Below are 22,438 nucleotides of genomic sequence, written 5' to 3'. Positions count from 1 at the left end.
AAACAAAGGAAGAATAGTATTTCATGATACATGACATTTACATAAATTTAAAATTTCAGTGCTTATAAATAAAGTTTTACTAAACCACAGCCATGCCCATTCATTTATGTATTGCTATGGCTGTTTTCATGCTACAATGGTTGAGTTGAGTAGTTATGACAGACTGAGTTGTCCAAGAAACTGAAAATACTAATTGTTTTGCTTTGTACAGAAAAAGTTTGCCAATCCCTGTCCTATCACCATATTAATTTATTTGGCAACATTTGCAAAATTTACAAATATGCTTTCTTGTAAGTTACAAACACATTTGGCATTTTCTAATACATTAAGCGTGCTCTTCACCTGCTAGTTTTACAATTCCAGCAATCCAGAAGACTTTGGTAGGTAGGCTGCAGTCTGTATTGGGAACTTCTACTCTCACATTCTCTGAGATATCACCCCAGCAGGTCCCCATAGGTGCCTGTCATATAAAAATTATTAAATTATCATTTTATTAACACAAAGCCTAAAACAGTCCATCCAACATTAAGCATTACCACCAATAATAAAATACTGAACTAAAAATGCCATTTAATTTATTCACTTTTCTTTAAAAATGTAATTATTTCTTTTTTCACAGAATTGTACTTGGAAAAAGCCAGTGACAGCGTCAAGCTCAAAATAAAAAGGATTCACATACATTAGAATAGATCCATGTTGACTTCAAAACTCGATATTGTCCTAATATAGGACTTGAGCAGTAATTTTTGCAAAAGCTGAATCACAACTTGGTAGATTTCACAGGATAAAATTGACTTAAGAAACTTATTATTTCTAACTTGTACTGAATGAATGCACTTTACTTTAATCCCTAATTTTAAAAGATCTTGCCAAGGAGCCGAAAGAAAAATAATTCCCATCAGCAATGTGGTTTCCAATAATAAAGGAGAAACAAAACTCAGTTATTTGTATTTTCAACTTAGTTAAAATCCATAGAACAGAAATATAGCCTGTTAATACAGACATGTGGCAAAAGTACTGAGTAAAGGTATTTCGAAGTTGGAGTTTACGCATACCAAGGCTAAATAATGCTATTTCTAAATTTTTCAGGCAGGCATTACTATAAACAAAGAAAAAACGTTCAATGTTAGAGCTGGTAATCACTAGCCTTTCCACCAAATGGTTAAGATGGGGATTCAGAAAACCAATCAAATGACTATATCATGGAGGGATTTTCAAAAATCTCACATACATTTCCAAATTACAATTTCCATTCCATTTTAATCCTTAAAATTGAGGCCATTGCCCTGGCTGGTGTGGCTCAGTTAGTTGGAGCGTCCTGTAAACTGAAAGGTTGTAGGTTTGATTCCCAGTCAGGGCACATGCGTGGGTGGCAGGTTCGGTCCCCATTGGGGCGCATACGAGGGGCAACCAGTTGACCTACCATGGATGTTTCTCTCCCTCCCTTTCTCTCTCTCTAAAATCAAAGGGCATGTCCTTGGGGGAGGATTAAAAAACAAACAAAAAAACCTTGAGGCCATTTACAAGTATCTGGCATGCATGCAATGGCTGATTAACTCAGAAAAGCAAATTCAGGAATATAAATGCTGATACAACTAAAACAGTCTCTGTGGCCCTTGATTCCGGCTCCTCATTAAGTGTAAGTCAGCACCTGGACCACAGAGAAAAGGATTAGGTGAAGTTGTAAAAGACCTGATAATACGAACAAATCAGGAAAAGACAAATTCAGAGCTCAAAGATGAGTAAACAAAGACATCTAGGAGTTACACAAACTAGCCACTTTGAACATTCAGAGATGTTTTTCATGCAAGGACTCCCATATTTTGGCAAATGCTAACCCAACAGGAGGATTAGCCTAATACGGTATTCAACCTCTATCCTCTCAATAGTTTATATGGAATTTCTGAAGGAGAGGAAGAAAATGTCAAATACTGAACTAGGTTAAAAGTCTGGAACCAAACACCAAATCACTTTGTAGCTATTGCTTGAAGTAGCAACAATGAGTCTGCCTCAGTACTTGCAGACAGTGGCCTATCTCAACAATCTGTAATTCTGGAAGGGCACACATCACTATCCCCTTAGCTGTATAAAAAATAATGCATCCACCATGACTACCTCTTTCTGCTTTTTCTAAATGGAAATACTGGACTCTTCAGGTTCTGCTATCTCCCCCTATATCACTCTAGACTAGGGCCATCCCTATTGCCAGCAGATATGATCAGAAAAGGAGAGGCTGGAAGGAAGACAGGTAACATAGATTAAGCTAAAATAAATTAACACAGAGCATGCATTCAATTCTGTGAGCAAGAACCAATCAGAGCAGACAGATGCAGTTAAATATATGTATTGAAATAAGGTATGTATTCATCCCTCTTCATTTGGCTGTCAAATCTTATGGAATGGGTTTATTTTTCAGTGAGAAGAAAGAGGCATGGTATTGCTGACAGGTTGGGGTTATGTTGGCACACTGCTCAGTGAATCTGGCACACAAGATTCCCTTTTGAATTACATTATGACAATGTCATGCTGAATTTTTAAAAAAGCCTTAATAATTGTTTGGAGAAAATAACTTTTATTATATTTTATTAAAGAAAACAAAGTGTCAATATGATCACTTAAAAAATAAAGTTCATGTTGACTTTGGTGGGGGAGATTATGGTTTGGCCCCTACAGTCTGGATTGGTATAGGAGAAAGTAGCAGAAAGTGACATTTGTTCTTGCCTGCAAGTTTGTGGTTCTGCTAGGCCCTCTTAAACCAATCCATATGGTTTAGTCTAAGAAAGAAAAAAGAGGAAACGGAAACGACAACATAAAAGAGCACCACAGTCATTGCATGGTAGGTGCTCGATGTGTTGAAATAATAAGGTAATCACATAGATATATCTGCCCTTTTGTTTAAATGAATATTCTTAAGTGTAGAAGACTCAATGACCCAGGGCTTGACAGCCATCTTCATCCAAGTCATCTGTCTTCTCTTGCTGGCAGGAGGGATACCTCTGAAAGTCTGGATTGGCATAGCATGAACTAGCAGAACCATAATTTACAGGTAACAACAAATTTACCTTCCAGACTCAGGACGAGAGGTCCACCTCAGGCTCCTCCCAAACCAGGAAGATCTGCTTCACCACTTCCTGCTCCAGGGCCGCTCGTGAGGGCTATCTGGGAGCGACTCTCCTTCCCTGCAAGGTAAGCTATCATCAGGTCCTGAAGGACATGGCCAAATCCAAAGGCTGAGGGCTCCCCAGCACAAATGTAAAACCTCCACCTGACTGTCTGAAAGAAAATAATTCAGTGGGAAGTCTGATTTTCTGCACTTCGAGAACATTTCCAGATAGTCCAAGAGCCCGGATGGCTGGTGCTCAGACCCTGAGAGAGCCGATACACTGCACACATGAGGCTTCATGGCAGAAATGCAGATTTCCTTCCACAGAGCTGCCAACCGACAACTCCTGATAACCATACACAATCTTCAATATTAATAGAGTTTAAGATGGGAGATGGTTAGCCCTGAAACTACACTAGGTAACCAAAAAAGACTCAGTCCCAATGATAATATGGCAAATGCAGGAAAAGCCACCATTCAGATACTATTAAGATTAACAGGCATATGATTACTAAAGTGCATCAAGTAGAAAAAGATGAACCCTGGCCTGTGTGGCCCAGGGGATTGAGAGCCTGCCTGCGAACCAAAGGGTTGCAGGTTCGATTCCCACTAAGGGCACATGCGTGGGTTGAGGGCCAGGCCCCTAGTAGGAGGTACACAAGTGGCAACCACACATTGATGTTTCTCTCTTTCTCCCTCCCTTCCCCTCTCTCTAAAAGCAAATAAATAAAATCTTGGGAAAAAAAGAGAAAGATGAAATATTTGGCTAAAATGAGGGAGAAAAAATTACAGGAAATGAACTAGAAACTACTCCTAAATACTACTTGCTAGAATTAACAGGAAAAAAACCAATTCTTCCCTTTCTCCAGAAAGCTCACTCACCTTTCAATACCAGAATCTACTTTTTGGGGTGGGGGGAGCAGGGAGATGGGGAGATCAAGGACACTACAAAAAATATGGGATGCTTGGAGTGGAAGTAAGATTACAAATGGGACAATGCCATGTGTACAACATAAAAAGAGACAGAAAGCAGTGGTTACTAGTTTAAAAGGCATAAAACAGCACATAATTAAAAAGAAACATATTAAACCAATATTATTTAAGAATTAGGAGACTACAACAGAAAAACACTTTAGAAATCAGACCAAAATTAACGAAGTAATCTAGCCCTGGCTGGTGTGGCTCAGTGGATTGAGCGCTGGCCTGTGAACCAAAAGGTCACATTTTCGATTACCAGGTTAGGGCACATGCCTGGGTTGTGGGCCAGGTCCCTAGTAGGTGGCATGTGAGAGGCAACCACACATTGAGGTTTCTCTCCCTCTCTTCTCCCCTCCCTTCCCCTCTCTAAAAATAAATTTTAAAAATCTATAATAAAGAAAAAGAAAGTAATCTAGATTATTTAGGTTTTCTTTAACACTGGTGATTTTTGTTGTATCACAGTTCACTGCTTTCCTACAAAGAATCTTTTGTGGTAACACAATAGCTAACTCAGATGGAGCAATACCAAGTGCCAGAACTAATTTAAGTTTTCTTTCCATTAGAAAGAAATTCTACAATCTAGGATGACAATCTAGTGAAGATTCTAACATAGTTAAAATGGATGAAGTTATATTTATTTTCACCTTTCAATGGAGTCATGTGAAAGTGCGTGTATGTGGTCAAGGACAAGGAAAACCTTTTTTTAAAACTTGGAAGAGATTATTTTACTGATAAGCACATACCTGACAAACAGATGAGTTTTGCTATAAGCTACTGTTACTGTATATATACAAACAAAACGGCTTTTCTTTTGTTCTTAAAACTTAAAAGGATGCTTGTGGTACAGGTGGCAAAGAAATATGGATAACCTTATTCCCTTGGAATAGCTGGTATACAGGTCAGGCACCAAAGAGAGGGTTAGAAAATATCAGGTAAGAAACACCAGGTGATATTTGGAGGTGGGATGAAAATGTGTAGCAAACTAAGCTTTAATAAAGGTACAGCATACATGTACCAGCATACATGTACAAAGGACTTTAAAAACAAAACAAAACTGTAACTATTTTCAAGGACAAAAAAAGCAGGATGCTGACATTGCTGGCTTTAGCAATGACAATACAGCAAGACACCAGGGTATACCGTCCAGGTGCCAAACAAAAGAAATGTGAAACCTGGAAATATATAACTGAAGGAATATGATTTTAGCTTTTGTATGATTAATGTACATTTGATATTAGCACATTTTGCCCCGTGCTGTAATACCTAGGAAAGAAATGTTTTACTTGATTTTATAAGGCAAATAATGGGAAACAGGAGTGCTTCAATTTAAGACTACAGTCTTTAAAAAAATTAACAGTGCTTTACAGCTAATGTTCTGCATATACACAGATTAACTAGAGGCCTCTTGGGCCCCAGAATAAATTCCCACTAGAAGAAAATAACCTGGGAATTTCATTAATTTATATATTGTACCTAACTGGCACGTGGTTCTGTAGTAGTATTTTGGAAATTTTTTGCAGTTAGGATAGAAAAATGGATACTGCTTTTTGGGGCTGTGAAATAATAGAAAAAAAAACCATATTGGTCTCTTCCCTGGTTCCTGGCACAGAGCTCTTAAACCCTTCTTAATTTCCTAGTAATAAGAACCATTAGAAGCATCTTTTGCTATAATATTTGGCCTTTGGCCCTGGTTCCTGACACAGAGCCCCTAAATCCTTCAGAATTTCTTGGGTGAAAGAGTGTTTTGGTGCTAATGTGTAACTCTTTGTGGGCTTCTAGACAGCATCAGGATGGGAGCTGGTCTCCAGGAACAAGCTGTAATTGTCAGCTTAGAACTTTCAGCCCCATCCCTCATCTTCCAGGAAAGTGAGTGGGGTGGGAAGGGAGATCATACTTATGTGAGGAAGCGTCCTTGACAATCCCCCGTGGGGTTTGGAGAGCTTCCGGGCTGGTGACGCAGTGGATGTGCTGGGAGAGTGGCATGCCTGGAGACCTCATGAAAGCTCTGTGCCCCTTTTCACATCCCATGCCCTATGTATCTCTTCATTTGTGCCCTTTATTATATCCTTAATACTGAACCAGTAAGTGTGTTTCCTCGAGTTCTGTGAACCATTGTAGCAAATTATCAAACCCAAGGGGTAGTGGAAGCTAGTTTATAGCTGGTCTGTCAGAAGTACAGGTGACAACCTGGGACTTTTGACTGGTGTCTGAAGTGGGGGCAGTCTTGTGGGTCTGAGCCTTTATCTTGTGGGATCTGATGCTCACTCACTCCAGGTAGACAGTGTCAGAATTGAACTAAATTACAGGATACTTGGCTGATGTCAGAGACTTGCTTAATGTGTGAAAAACCTCTAAATCCAGTGTTAGGACTATTGTGTGGTACCAGTATGTGAATAAAGGAGAAACGCAGGAGTGTTTTTCCTATATAGGCTTAATTCAAGTCGATGTTAAAAAAAATCAAGTAAAAAAATTTTGAAATACAGGTTAAAGCCCCAAACTGAAAACTACAATCTAGCTACTAAAAAAAGTAGTAAACCTCTTCATTTGTAATAGGAGATGGATCAAGTGAACTAGATGTTTTTTAAGATGACTTATAGCTTTGTGACATGATTTAGGATTAATTAAAAGTGGTATTAGTTAATAACTCAGTGGTTTCCAACCTCAGAGGCTGCCAAGAAGGGGGAGCCAAGGACCAGGGGCCAAGGCTCTGGTCATACCATCCCACCTCTTCTGGACCACTCAGCGCAGCTGCCTTTTATCCTAGCTATGTTTATTAGGGAAAGGGGGAATTCTGGTGCTTTAAGATAAACATTTTAAAAACTACCAGCTAGAGAAAATAAAAGACGTATCAAACATTTAATGACAACAGGGCTTGATTTCCATTGGTAAATTATAAAAAACATCAAACACTGTTGTGATTATAAACCACTATGCATAATTATAGCAATTACCTAAGAGAATATAGTCCTATAATATACTTGGCAGAAATTTTATTGCCAGAAGATAAACCATAGAAAGAGGAATTCTACTCTTAAGGCTGACACTGCCCTCACCATAAATTGCTGTTTCAATCAGGACAACTCTGCTTCCAGGTTCACATTAGGTGTTTTTTAAAAAAAATTATGTTTGAATGAAGAATCCAGTAGGATCGGGGAAAGGCTCCCAACCTCTGTTTAAGCTGAAGACACGGCGTACGTAGAGTCTGGAGAAAGTGGGCCCTTCAGATGAACCAGTGTTAGGGCACACGGCAAATCTCACAAAACTAGAAGACAGATGATATAAAGCAGGATATCGTGTTCCCAGCTGCTTCTGACAATGGGTTTCCTAAAGCCAAAGCTGCTAAATCTCTTTGGAGACCTAAAAAACTATCTCAGGGGGAGAACCATGAGGAGTAAACTCTAAAAAACAAAATCAAGTGTAGCATGAGGTGTGATGCCCTAAACCAAATGGCTTCACATGAAAGCTGCTGGTCAAAGCAACAAAGCAAATGCATTTGTACTAAAATATACTAAGAAATTACTAACGTAAGATTTTTCCTATTTGAGAAGGACAAAGCAGTAAAGAAAGATGAGTGGAACAAAAAGGCACTGGGCGACAGATGCCTCACTTCTGAATGCAAAAGAGGAGGTTCCACATTATTCATTATTAGTAATATGACTAAGGCTTGAGGCTATATCCTATATGATAGAATACTTTAATAATCTTAAAGGAGCAAAGTAAAAAACAAAATCAATTTCATTATTATGACATTTTCTTGCAAAGAATTCTAATATAGTTTTACTATTCAAAGATATGGACATGAAATAAAACATGGTGTTGAGACTTTGAAATGCTATTATAAAAAGTATTTTGACTACTTAAATAAAATAGCTTGACATGGCTTATTATATTAAAGCATAAAAAACAGTATTAAATAAAGACAGTAAAGACATAAAGGTTATTCAGGAGACAGCAGACGGATGTTCCAGGAATCTAGAAGGAAAGACATTATATCTGAGAATTTAATCTAATTCTGAGTTTCTTAGTATCAGAAAAAACTATCTTAAGAGAGTTAAAGGTTTGCTTAGTAGTTCTTTTTAAAACTGCTGTTGCCATGTATTTAATATATTTCAGACATGTGACACCATTTATCAACTTTACAGTAAAATAAATCATCTACTTTACATTGAGATAAAGAATCTAAGATTTCACAAAGTTGGTTCAGACAGTCCGCATGCCACAAGGACTAAGGGCTCAATGCTTGTACTTTCAAGAAAGAAAACTAGCAAATGAATGAACAAACTTTAATTTATATTTCTACCACTAAATTTATATGCTTGGCCTCGATCCAGATCCTGTACTGGCCATAAATGAATGAAAATTCATTTGGATTTCCATTCAGTTGTGTTTACATGCTGTTATTTAAAAGCAGAGCCCTAACTTAACATTAAGTCTCAACAAAACTTCATTCACTAATTTTCTAAAATGTCTTTTCTTTTATACATTGTCAGTAGCAGATAAAACAGTTAAATATAAATTAAACTTGTAGTCAGGTTAAAAAAGTATTGCACATAATTTTCCATAGATAATCAAATCAAAAAGGAATAGAATCAAAAGGAAAGAACACATCAGATATATTTTGAACATGATTCTGATTTTTTCCCAAGGCTCTGTAACAACCTAATTGCTAAAAAAAAAAAAAAATCCAAAAACTTTAGAAAGGGTTTTTGCATATTTATCACATACGTCAGCCCACAATACTATATTACTAATAGTTCCGTCTTTGCTTTTGTGATTTTACATTTGGAGAAAAAAATAAATCTGGAACAAAGATCCTTTCCTTTCTGAATCATCAGGTCAAATCACAAAGATTTAGGTTCCATACATGATAGATGGTTTCTATTAGGTTGAACTATATGACATTGCCAATATACAACTATTTTTGATTACAAAACCAGCAACTTAATGTGAAAATCTGACGAGACTAGTATTGTCCTTGTTTAAAATAATTTTGGATTGCAATTTCTTTACACAAAGCTTTTACTTAAAAAATGTATAGAATTTATTTTTCAGCTATTGATAAGTATAATAGAAAAAACATTTCCATTACAAGGTATAAAATAAAGATCTAAGGATAAGATGCTTAGGTGTTACTGCACCTTCAGATTTAAGCCACGAATAAGCACTTCAGTATGAGGCAAGAAATTCCATACTCACATGTTTAAAGCAGGTAACTGGAGCTGCTATAAAGCTATTGCTATTGATGTAGTTACCCCAGCTGAAACCTTCCATGGAGACTACTGTTGAAATAAAATAAATTTAGATATATTACAATTCTCAATTCTTAAAATGTAAAAATGGTGTAAAATGAATTTATCACATTTAAAGTTTTTTTTCTTTAAAAGGCTAAAGAACTTCCTAAATGAACATGAACTTTGGCATAAATTGTATTTGCACACAAACAGCAGTTTAAATCTTTTACATACAACACAGTTCCTCAAAAGTAAAGAGCTCTCCAGTTATGAGAAGCTGAGAACAGGTGTGTTCACGATAATGAATGTGGATATGCTGCTTTTGTTTTTATTCCCATGCAGCACTTACTGCGAACCTTAGGGAGAAGTCTATCTATTGCCTACCACCTAAATACTAGGGGTATTCATTACCTTCCTCCCTACTTACCTCCCTGCCTTTGCAGATTCTGCCTCTGCAGAATCTCCTAATCAAAAGGGTCCTTTCCTCTTAAGACTCTCTTCTCGCCACTCCCTTTGAAGCCCGCTAAATGTCCTATTTCTTTGCCATTTATCCCCACAATGCTCCCTACCATCCAAAGCACAGAGAATCAGTACATAAAGAATAAATACGCCTGGCTGGTGTGGCTCAGTGGATTGGGTGCTGGCCTGTGAACCAAAGTGTCACTGGTTGGATTCCCAGTCGGGGCATGTGCCTGGGTTGCAGGCTGGGTCCCCAGCGGGGGGAATGTGAGAGGCAACCACACATTGATGTTTCCCTCCCTCTCTCCTTTCCTTCCCCTCTCTCAAAATAAATAAATAAAATCTTAAAAAAAAAAAAGAATAAATACTAAACCAGATAAAAAAGCCCTAATATTAAGGAGACTGTCACAAACACTGAACCTGGTGAATGCAAATATCCTCTTCTAGAATAATTTACTGAAATCAAAACCATCGTCAGGGAGCCTAGTGTCATGTGCTATCAGGGAACAGAAACAGCTTCATTAACCAGAATCCAAAATTAAAATGTCATTAATTAAAATCAGATGAATCGCTATCAAACATTTCACTTCTATTAACATTCGGCCCATATTACCTGCTTTAGTCTTTGCTTGATTTTGCAAGGTAGCTTGATACTGAGCATAGGCGGCTAGTTTAGCAACTAAAGGTTGTTTCTGAAGAACTTTTGCTTTCTTTGTTGGAGGCTTACCCTAAAACAAGAAGAGTTAAGTAAATAGGATTCTTTTCACCACCCCCACCAACACCAAAAACTAACTTGATTGCACACTACTACTTATTCTGCTTAAATAAACACCGAGAGTTTAGAAAATTATTAAAGCAGAGGGAACATACAAGGAATTTTAACAAGAGAAGTGTTTTCTGGAGTTCTGCCACAATGTAGATGTCTAATATGGGTAGCAGGGCTGGCATAGACAAAAATAGCAGTATGCAATTAATATGTTAATAAAAAATTACATCCCATAACATGTTAAAATATAGGCTGTGATGAATACTTGATTCTTTCTTTTACTAGATAAAACCAGTGGTTATTCACTCATGCAGGTTGCCAAGCATTGCTATTTTATGTGGTAAGAAAAGATAATTTAACGTTTAAAGAGCAAGTGACTGAGGTTTATACCTTTAGTGCTAACGCAAAAGGTCAATGACAAAGTGATCATGGGCCAAACTCAGTGTGACAAACTGCCATCCATTGGGTACAGACCAATGCTCAGGATCTTTAGGCACTGTCTTTCTGAAATATAGAAATACATCTAAGTGATGTATTTCCTTAATTTGGGGGACTTAAGCCTTTCAGTGCTATGTAATGATCACAACAGTAAGTTAAAGGAGAGTAAGAAAAGGTGTGATCATCAAAGTAAACTAATTATAAGAATCGGATATGTAATGCCTTTAAAAAGTTGTTTATATGCTGCAACAGAAACTGAGACAAACGATCAATTCTCCAGTCTTTCTGTGGGTATTGATGTACATTCAGAGAAAGATGACTTTCCTCCTATATTATGAACATTTTCAAAAAAGTTAGTTGGATTAACCAAATACATTTGGTCAAGGTATCAAATGGGTTGTTATCGAAAGTACAAAGCAAAGATGATGGGAAAATAAACCAAAGGGTAAATCATATCCTTACAAATGCTGAAAGATCTACCTTGATGTAACTCAAAAGAAAAAGGGAGAAATGGCTTCAATTACTGAATATAAAGGGATATTGTATTTGTAATTATTTAGAAAAAGGGTATTTTTAATTCACTTACACAATTCCGTTTATTCTGGATACTATGCCTTGTCTACTTATAATAGCTGTCAATTTTATAGATTGAACACACACTGGAGCTCACCTACATCCTAAAAACGTGGGGTATAAAATGATAACTGACCAATGGGGCAGAGGTGGAATGCAGTGGATCACAATCAAATGACAAATAAATGGTGACAGCCACAGAAATAATAGATATAAAGAATAAGAAGGTTTCTGTACCGTTACCTGAAGTCTGGCCAAAATGCTTGCCTTCTTGGAATTTGACGAGTAACTTCTTGAACATGAAACGCTGCAGAAACGCTTTGTTTTAGAGTAAAAAGCATCTCGCACACCAACCATCCCACACATTTCGCAGGTAGCTAATTAACAAAATATAAATATTGGTGTCACGATCATATAATAAAATCAATTTTAATCTAATAGTTTAATAACTTCTCCAACTATATAAAGGTTTTAATTTAAAAATTTTTGCCCTGGCTGGTGTGGCTCAGTGGATTGAGTGCTGGCCCGCAAACCAAAGGGTCACTGGTTCGCTTCCCAGTCAGGGCACATGCCTGGCTTGTGGACCATGTCTCCAGTAGGGGGTGAATGAGAGGCAACCACACCTTGATGTTTCTCTTCCTCTCTCTAAAAATAAATAAATAAAAATCTTTAAAATTTTTTCCCTTCTAACAGAAAATTTCTATCTGTTATACAAATGGCAGAAAACCCTAGATGAAAGTGGGAGAAAAGACTGGTTATGATGCCTTGGCTAGGAGTTCTGAAAGATTTGTCTGGCTTAAAGAAGGGTCAAAAGACAAATATTTAAGCCAGATTGCACTAACATTTCCTTAGGGCGCACCACGTGCCGTGCCGGGAGTTTTCATATGCATTTTGTTTATGAATGGATCATAAACAAAAGATGAAAAGCGTAACACAACTGAGAATTAATACAAAGTGTCGAATAAGCCTTTAAAATACTGCAGTGACTGGAACCCATTGAGCCTCTTCCATAAATTAGTAATGGACAGTAATCTCAACGGTAGAACAGAGAACAAGGGTCAAAGAACTGAAGCTCAAAAAAGACAAACAGATAATATACCCAGGAGTGGGACTGCTAAATTACATGGTACTTAGATTTTTCATTTTTTGAGGAATAGTTATACTGCTTTTCACAGTGGCTGTACCAATTTACATTCCCACCAACAGTGCACCAGGGTTTCCTCTTCTGTGTAGCTGGGAGTTACTTTTTGGCAACTCTGGGCCACTCCGAAAGAAGAGGAGTTGTCTCGGGCCACGTATTAAATATACAAATGCTAATGAAACCAAAAAAATCTAAAGTTTTAAGTAAATTTATGATTTTGTGCTGGGCTGCATTCACAGCCGTCTGGACCGCACGTGGCCCACAGGTTGGATGCCTCTGCGTCTAGATCTGTGTCAATACCTGTTCTCTCTCGTGGTCTTTTTAGTAACAGGCCCCCCCACCCCCCGCAACGGGTATGAGGTGTTACCTCATCGTGGTTTTGAGCTGTACTTCCCTGATGATTAGTGACGTTAAGCACCCTCTCATATACCTAGCTGCCATTTTATATCTTCTTTGGAAAAGTGTCTACTCAGGTCCTTTGCCCATTTTTTAATTGGATCATTTGCTTTTCTGCTGAGTTGCATGAATTCTTTATATATTTTGGATACCAACTCTTGCTCTCCCATCCCGTGCTGCCTTCCTAATTTATTGGTTTCTTTGCTGTACAGAATCTCTAAGTTTGATGTAGTCCCACTGTCTTTTTTAGCTTTTGTCTGTCTGTGCTTTTGGTGTCTCATCCAAAAAATCATTGCCAAGACCAATGTCAAAAGCTTTTCCCGTTTTTTTCTAGGAGTTTCATGATTTCAGGTCTTACATTTAAGTCTTCCAGGGGTGTTCAACCCACGGCCCGAGGGCCACGTGTGGCCCAGGATGGCTATGAATGTGGCCCAACACAAAATTGTAAATTTACTCAAAACCCTTCTTCTTTTTATTTTTTTGCTCATTAGTTTTCATTTGTTTGTGTATTTAATGTGTGGCCCAAGACAACTTGTCTTCCACTGTAGCCCAGAGATGACAAAAGGCTGGACACCCCAATATCAAGTTAATTTTTGTGAGAGGTGTAAGAATGGGGTCCAATTTCATTCTTTTGCATGTGTATATCCAATTTTCCCAACACTATTTTTAAAGAGACTACCCTTCCCCCACTGTGTGTTCTTTGTGCCCTTGTCACAAGTTAGTTGGCTACAAATCAGTATCTTAAAGAGGTATCTGCCCTCCAATGTTCACTGCCATGCTATTCACAATAGCCAAGATATGGAAACACTCTAAATGCCCTTGGACGAGTGAAGAAAATGTGATCTACATATATATCATCCATATCAAGTGAAATATTATTCATTTAATGAAATATCCAGCCATTAAAAAAGAAAGAAGAAAATCCTGTCGCTCTGACAACATGGATAAGAAGCTACAGGGCCTTATGCTAAGCAGAGAAAGACTAACACTGTGTGGTCTCATTTATATGGGGAATCTTAAAAACAAAAATAAAAAAACCCTACTTCATAGAATGGTCGTTGCCAGGTTAGGGAGAGGGGGAAATAGAGAGATGTAAGTCAGAGGGTTCAAATTTCCAGCTACAAAAAGGATAAGCTGTGGGGATCTAACTTACAACAGGGGTGACTATTGTTAACACTACACTATTATATAGTCGAAAGTCGATGAGAGAAGAATTTAAGTGTTCACACCACACACTCAAAGTCAACTACGTGAGGTAATTGATGTGTTAATAAGCTTGATCTTGGCAATCACTCCACAATATACATATATCAAATCATCACAGTGCACACTTCAAATATATACAATTACATCTGTCAATCATTCCTCAAAAAAATTGAAGGAAAAAAAGATGAACTGAAATAAAATTCGAGGAAAAAAGGTAACTTAGCAAACAACTGCCTGAGTAGGATCAAATCTCTACCCAAACAGTTAAAACTTGAGGGACTTGTAGTTTAGCGGATATTTGTAAGTCTATGAAAATTATGGAAAAAAGATAAGGTTCTAGAAGATGAGAGATGAATAAATGATGTCTAAGAGGAGAAAAAAACCACAATGGTTTTCTGTTGTAAAATCTGTGAAACTGATTATAAAGGTTAGTGATCTAGGTAAAAAAAACTGTGACCCCAAGGGGACAGTGTATCCTTGCCAAGAACTACACATGTCAAACCAGAATTCCCATGAGTAGGAAGTAATCTCCGTAGTACTTAACACAAGTGTCTGGCACACATAAGGCTTTGATAAACCTCATAGCCTTTCGTGATAAGACTACCAGACTAGTGTGTTGTAACCAAACCACGGCACATTCGATAAAATCTGTCATGCAGCTCTGTCACTCAGGACTGAGCGACTTAAACTGAAGTGGGAGACACCCTGGTAGGTGTTAACTGCTTGGATGACCACGCCTAATGGGTTCTGATAAAGGAAGTGAAATTTTTTTATATGGTCTGCAGGACTCTGTATGAGGCTCTGTGCTACTCAACTTTTAAATCAAAAGATTAGAACAGGACCTATCAGGCATTATTATCAAATCTGCAAGTGACATGAAACAGAAAGATTAGACTTGGCTGGTGTGGCTCAGTGGACTGAGCATCAGCCTGGGAGCCAAACGTTCACAGGTTTGACTCCCAGTCAAGGCACAGCCTCGGTTGTAGGCCAGGTTCTCCAGTTGGGGGCATGAAAGAGGCACCACACATTGATGTCTCTCTTTCTTTCTTTCTCCCTCTCTTCCCTTCTAAGAAATAAATAAATAAAATCTTGTTTAAAAAGTCCATTAAAAAAAACCCTGAAAGATTATACAACACAGCACTTAACAGTATATGACAGAAATAGGAATATTTTTAAGACAGACAAATTTAGTAAGTAAAAGGTTACCTGAAGAGCTTTAACGCCTTACACCTTGCTTTAAAAAAAAAAAAAAAAAAAAAAAAGAGAAGAGAAGAGAAAAGAAAAGAAAAAAATCAACTGCAAAAGCACAAGGCTGGTTTAATTGGTTTATTAGTTCACATGGTAAAAAAAAATCAAAGGGTTTTAGTTTGAAAAATCAAACCAGACATTGATGTTTCCCTCTCTTTCTCCCTCTTTTACCCTCTCTAAAAATAAAGAAAAAATCTTTTTTTATTAGAGAAAGGGGAAGGGAGGGAAAGAAACAGCAATATCTGGGAAAAACATCAACTGGTCGCCTCTCACGCTCCCCCAACTAGGAACCTGGACCTCAACCCTGGCATGTGCCCTGACTGGGAATTGAACAGGCAACCTTTTGGTTTGCAGGTCAATGCCCAACTCACTGGATGATACCAGTCAAGGCCAATTACACAGGGTTTTATTATCTAATTACAAAATTTAAGTCTACATTAAGTTTCTCAACAGCCTCTGTTTTCATTTTGTTCTACTTGCTTTCCAACAGAAAGTGATAGGTAGACAAAACAGAGATCAAACACAAACCCAGTGATCTACTCTAGAACCGTAAGTTTTTACAAACTGCACTATAAAAATGTCCTCTGCTGAGGATTAAAAAATAAATAAAAATAAAAATTCTAAGGAAGGGGAATGACAGAAGAAATGCAATCAAAACATACCCTTGAAGAAAGCTGTGAACAGGTGAAGGCTGTTCACCCGAAGGCCGAGCTGTTTATACTCACCCATGCCAGATTTACCATCTGGGTACGTGTAGACTTGTCCATTGTTTTTAATAATCGGGAGATTAGAAGGTAAAGGAGCAACTTCTTCTTCACTCTCCTCAGAGCTGGAGCTGCTACTTGTGTCCTCACTGCAGCTATCATAACCGTCAAACATCCCGAATGAGTCTCGTCTTTTCCTCTCGGATCGTGAAGACTGTTCAATCTTAAAAGTAGAAGAAATTTGTAACACGTGACACAGACCTCGTATATACCCGCTAAAAGACCTTAGTTCAAATTTTGGTAAATGAGATTTGAAAAACGAAAAAGCCCTAGCCCTGAGGAATGGTAACTTTACTTTATAATGGAAAGCTAAAATGTGTGTGTCAGAATGGAGCCCTCTCCTTCCGAGGCATACATTTATTGGCTACAATGCTAGCCAATGAGAACAACAATAATGATGGTAAGAACACTGACTGAACCAGAAGATCATCCTGAAATTCAAGTTTTGCCATAAACCAGGTGTGTCACTTCTCTGTAAGAGATTAAATGATCAGGTGATTAAAAAAGCTGCACTGAAATGCACGTAACAGATGATGTCTTAATTTGCCTTTCCTCTCTAAAACTGCCAATGTCTAACCAGCAATTTTCAACTAGTGTGCCACAGAACTTTTAACACATGCAATACCTGTTTCATCAGGGGCACTGACTTCTTTTCCCTTCGACTGTTCAACAAAAAATGACAACAGCCACCACAACAATGGCCATCCAGTGTGAATGCCCTAACTTGAACCATGAATGGATAGGTCACAGGACAGAGTTGCATCTTACTGGTCATGGTGTGTAGCAAGGTCAGGTCTGACTGGCTAACTCTGGGTACCAGAAGTCCTTACATACAAGTGCAGGCACCTGATTTTTAAAAAAGTAATTTTGGAGCAAAAACGGTAGGTAATTACTTTTTCGGGCGGGGGGGGGGGGTGGAGAGTAAATCAACAAAAATTATATCGATTTTGTTTTGTCAGATCGGCAAAAAATGTAATGTACTTTTTGGTGTGCCGCAGAATTTTAGTAATTAATTTATGTGTGCCATGAGATGAACAGCGTTGAAAGTCGCTGGTCTAGACTGTAATACTTGAGAACATCCAGGACATGTATAGATGCTTTTAAAAAAAATTACGGCCAAGAGTTCTGAAAGGATTAATCGAGACTTTTAAGAATTAGGGTCAATTTTTAGATAGTAGCCATTTCAAAAATTAGAGAAGATAACATTTCTACATATGAAATCCTATTATTTCATTTTTTAAAACATAAACAATGGCTTATAAAAACCCAATTATCTCAAGCAAAATATATTTCCTTTTGAAGGAAAAGCATGTAGACACCGTATCTGCTGCAGTGAATGCTACTCACATGCTCCTCCAAAACCTCCTTCACTCAAGCCACAAAAATAGCCCCCAAAATGAATACACTACTACTCCAACCTTTCTTGAAGTAAATTCTAAAACTTTAAGTTTAGTAAGAAGAAAATCAAAAGAAAATATAACAGAAAAAAATTGAAATAAAAAAATAAAATCAAACCATCATTAAACATGTAGTGAGTTATAAGTAAAGTATTATCAACAAAAGGATCTTTAGAGTTTTGGCACTATCTTTATTCTTTTGCTTTAATTAATATTTTTGATAGCACCTTATACTTTGTGCACAATTTCTTCTCTGGCTAGCTTAAGTAAACAAGACCAATAACAAAGCTGAAATCTGTTGTCCAAACCCTGACCACATAAAACCATCCAAATGCATCTCAGTTTCATCGAATAAACTGCCACCTTCAAGTATTTAGCATTAAACATCTGCACTGAATGGGAAACTGATTTTCACTTATATCAGGTGTAACCATGAAAGCGACAAAACCAGTTTCTCAATCTGCACAATGGAAATATTTTATATCCAAGTCAACACTATCTTTTACGAAGTTCCTTGGGAGTCTCTACACATGTTCTAATGATGCCACAACCTCTCTCTCTCTCTCTCTCTTTTTAGTATTCTTCTTCTATAAGTCTCATTTAGTCCCAATTAAAACAAAAGCAAACAATAAAAAAATCCTATTTTTTGTGGTCACTTTAGAATTAATTCCATCTCCAACAGTTTTCCCTAGCTTGACTACCCATCTTACTTAGCAGATTTGGTTCTGAATAACTTTTCGAGTATTTCTATAAGTTATATCTACCTTCAGAGGATCAATATCTACTACTACTGCTAGGAGATTTCAAAAAGAATAAAGAAGGCCATTCCAAAAGAAAAGCCTAACGAGATGGCAGGGAATGGGATAGTCCTTGTTTAGGTGAAGAGTGGTGCTAAGGATACAGAGTCTGGCAGATTCTGAAAGACCTAGAGTTGAGACTTATTTTTTCCATTTACTAGCTGTGAACTTGGGCAAGTTATGCGATTACTCCTTACTCATGCAACATTCAACAACTGGTCATCAGGTATCTGTGTGGCTCACAGTGACGGCTACAGACAGCAGACAAGATCCGTGGTTCTCATGAAGGCCACAGCCTACTGGTGGGAGAAATCTAAGCAAGGCCATTTGATGACGGAGTCAACTAGGCAGGGGTAGACAACTGAGAGGTAGTGGTGAGAAGAGACCACCAGGACAAAAAGGGCAGTCATTTAAATATCTGCTGCTGGAATGTTCTCAGCAAAGGAAAGAGCAAGACAAAGGCTTTCAGAGTGGAACACACCTGGCACACGGAAAGCCTAGTGTGCTTGGGGCCCAGTGTGAAGAGGTGTGGGAGATGAGGTGGCAGGAGAATGGAGTGGCCACATGAGGAGGGCCCTTGAAAGCCATTATGAAATATTTATCACAGTGACTGGGATACACACTTAATAAACATTGGCTAGAATTCTAATCTCTGATAAATCCGTACAGTCTACCAGCATGCAGAGATGATCTTTTATAGCTGTTGTTTTCATACAGGCTTGTCCGCTTCACAGCCCGCTCAGCTGGCAGCTAATACATATTTATGACCCTTAAATGCCAGCACATCTATTTTGACTCTATTTCTCAGAGAATATAAGCCTGAAGTTTCAGGGGGTCAATGATTATGATTTTGTTTCAATATTTACAGGTTATTAACATTAAAAAAAGTACCATGGTTAAATACATTTGGGAAATTTTCCTTAGTCCAAGCCTTCTTTAAGCCTTTAGTATGCTTATGAACATTATGATGAAGAGAGAGTGTGTGCAGTCCTTCCCCAAGAATCTTCAAGGACTAATGTTCTGGAGAAGTGCTCTCTGACCTTTTCAAGGTCCCAGCACACACAGGAAATGACTATCTATACAACACAAGGAGAATAAGCCCCTGCATGCCCCTGGCCTGAGGCCTCTGATTACCCCAAATGCTGCAGGAATGAATATCCTGACATACACAAAACCCAGGACACACTAGTTGCGAAGCTGTATCCCAGCTGGGCAATGTTGCTCCTTCACTAATTTTTCTTAGATTAGAATACTAGTTAACTACATAAACTGTAATCAATTTATCCTACATAAAACTTACCATTTACTTGCTGTCAGGGAACTTAACAGGAAACTCCTGCATCAAACCAAAACTCCCAAGGGAGCTGCAACTTTAGTGAAAGGGTGGGGAAAAAAATCTGACTGCATGCAAAGGGGACCTATAAGGGAGCCCTTTTAGCCTAAGCTCTGGGTAGAGTGGATTTTCTGGGATTATGTAATAATCATAGCCTGCCCTCTTGACTATGTCTGAGGTCATAATTTACTATCCCCTACAGTCAAGAAATCAAAATAGTTCCAGGATACCAGTGCCCCGTGACACCCAGCAAAAGCAATCCTAAATCACCTCAGAAAATAATCACCTGTAACTCAGGCCTTTTACCATCCCCGCAGATTTAATACACATTCAAATACCAAACACAGAATACGCGATCCACCACAAGCAAAGAGAGATCAGGAATTCCGAACTTAGGCACTGAAACTTCCATAGACATAAAATAACCATACATGAACTGATTAAGAAGTAATAAAAATATTATTGAAAAATTAGCAAAGGAATAAAAAGCAATCTGGCAGACTTAAAAAGAACAAAATATAACTTCTGTAAAAAAAATATAACCATTATATTTTAAAATACCAAAACACCTCAATAGACGGGATAAACAGGAAATTTTGGCGATTAGACATGGCTAGAAAAGAACTGGGAAATGGAAGGTAAACATTAACACCCCACACACTGCAAAGAAAAACAGAAACAAGGAACACAAGAGGTTAAAAGAGCATAGAATATAATGATCTAATAAATGTCTAATAAGACCCTGGTTGTTGTGGCTCTGTGGATTGAGCACCGGCCTGCGAACCAAAGGGTTGCTGGTTCAATTCCCAGTCAGGGCACACGCCTGGGTTGCAGGCCAGATCCCCAGTAGGGGGTGTGTGAGACTCAACCACACATTGGTGTCTCTTTCCCTCCCTTTCCCTCTGTCTATAAATAAATAAATAAAATCTTTTAAAAAAAGGTCTAATAAAGTATTCTCAAAGGAGGAACTTCCGGTCAAACGGAGGCGGACTTGCGGAAACAGGCAGAGGGGAGGGAAGATGCCTGTAGGGCAGAGAAGCGGCAGAACACATGATCCTGTGGATAAAAATCCGGAGTGATACCCTGGAAACAGTGATCCTAGACCCAGGCCAGACCACACAGCCCATAGTGCCAGTGTAAGGCAGATAAATCCCCTAAATCCCCATAACTAGTGGCTATAAAAACCAGTGGGGCTTGGGATGGTGGAAAAAACTGGATTTTCAAGAGACTCAGCTTAAAGGGCCCGCACAGACACAGAACACACGCAAACTCACCCACTCTGGGATTCACCACAAGGGCAACAGCTGGAAGGGCTCCAGTCGCAGGCGGGAAGTGGGTAAAGTGACTGGAAACGGGCGACCAGCAGGCAAACCTCCAGAAGCCAGGCAACAGCACTGTCCCCTCTCAGAGCCCTCCCCCAACACAGAGACACAAAACTGTGAAGCCGATTGCCCCGCCCTGGTGATTACCTAAGGCTCCGCCCCACACAATTTACAGGTACCTTTTCTGTAATAGGCCTCGCTACTAAGACAGGGAGTCAAAGCAGCTCTAACACACAGAAACAAACACAGGGAGGCAGCCAATTGAGAAGACAAAAGAAATATGGCCCAAATGAAAACAGAATAAAACCCCAGAAAAAGAACTAACTGAAACAGATAACCAACCTATAAGAAGCAGAGTTCAAAACACTAGTGATCAGGATGCTCAAAGCGCTTCTTGACTACAGCAACATGAAAAGACCAGGAAGAAATGAAGGTTACACTAAGTGAAATAAAGAAAAATCTACAGGGAACCAACAATGGAGGGGATGAAGCTGGGATTCAAATCAACAATTTGGAACATAAGGAAAAAATAAGCATTCAACCAGAACAGCAGGAAGAAAAAAGAACTAAAAAAAAAAACCTGAGGACACTATAAGGACCCTCGGGACATCTCCAAACATACCAACATCTGATTCATAAGGATGCCAGAAGGAGAAGAGGAAGAGCAAGAAATTGAAAACTTATTTGAAAACATAATGAACAAAAAAACACCCTCCCTAATCTGGTGAAGGAAGCAAACACACAAGTCCAGGAAGCATAGTCCCAAACAAGTTGGACCCAAAGAGGACCACACTAAGACACATTATAATTAAAGTGCCAACAGTTAAAGAGAAAGAGAGAATCTTAAAAACAGCAGAAGTAGACAGTTATCTACAAAGGAGTTCCCATAAGACTGGCAGCTGATTTCGCAAAAGAAACTTTGCAAGTAAGAAGGGACTAGCAAGAAGTATTCAAAGTGATGAAAAGCAAGGACCTACAAGCTAGATTACTCTATCCGGCAAAGCTATCATTTAGAATGGAAGCGCAGATAAAGGGCTTCCCAGACAAGGTAAAGCTAAAGGAGTTCATCATCAACAAGCCATTATTACATGAAGTTAAAGGGACCTATTTAAGAAAATGAAGATCAAAACGATGAACTTTCAAAGGGCAACAAATTTACAACTCTCAACAACTGAATCTAAAAAAACTAAGCAAACAGGCAGAACAGGAACAGAACCACAGATATGGAGATTATTTGGAAGGTTATCAGCTGGGAGGGGGAAGGGGAAGAATGGGGGAAAAGGTGC

General features: G+C 38.4%; 1 protein-coding gene across 7 annotated transcripts in view; it reads right to left on the bottom strand.

Moving 5' to 3' along the window:
• MBTD1 (mbt domain containing 1) overlaps positions 1 to 22,438 on the bottom strand; it is a 66,804-nt gene that overhangs the window by 24,441 nt on the left and 19,925 nt on the right. For 6 of the 7 annotated variants that reach the window (XM_024572888.3, XM_045182117.2, XM_045182115.2 and 3 more), the window contains 5 exons: positions 16,265 to 16,466; positions 11,786 to 11,925; positions 10,385 to 10,499; positions 9,278 to 9,360; positions 343 to 460 (listed from right to left, as the gene is read on the bottom strand). In XM_024572888.3, coding sequence (XP_024428656.1) covers positions 343 to 460; positions 9,278 to 9,360; positions 10,385 to 10,499; positions 11,786 to 11,925; positions 16,265 to 16,418 — 610 coding nt within the window. In that variant the 5' untranslated portion in view covers positions 16,419 to 16,466. The remainder of the gene's footprint in view (positions 1 to 342; positions 461 to 9,277; positions 9,361 to 10,384; positions 10,500 to 11,785; positions 11,926 to 16,264; positions 16,467 to 22,438) is intronic. The other variant, XM_024572891.3, reaches the window with a different exon arrangement.

The sequence above is a fragment of the Desmodus rotundus genome, chromosome 9 (assembly GCF_022682495.2).
Source record: "Desmodus rotundus isolate HL8 chromosome 9, HLdesRot8A.1, whole genome shotgun sequence".
Taxonomy (NCBI): Eukaryota; Metazoa; Chordata; class Mammalia; order Chiroptera; family Phyllostomidae; genus Desmodus; species Desmodus rotundus.
Note: the sequence above shows the minus strand (reverse complement) of the source record. Positions and strands in the feature narration are given on the sequence as shown.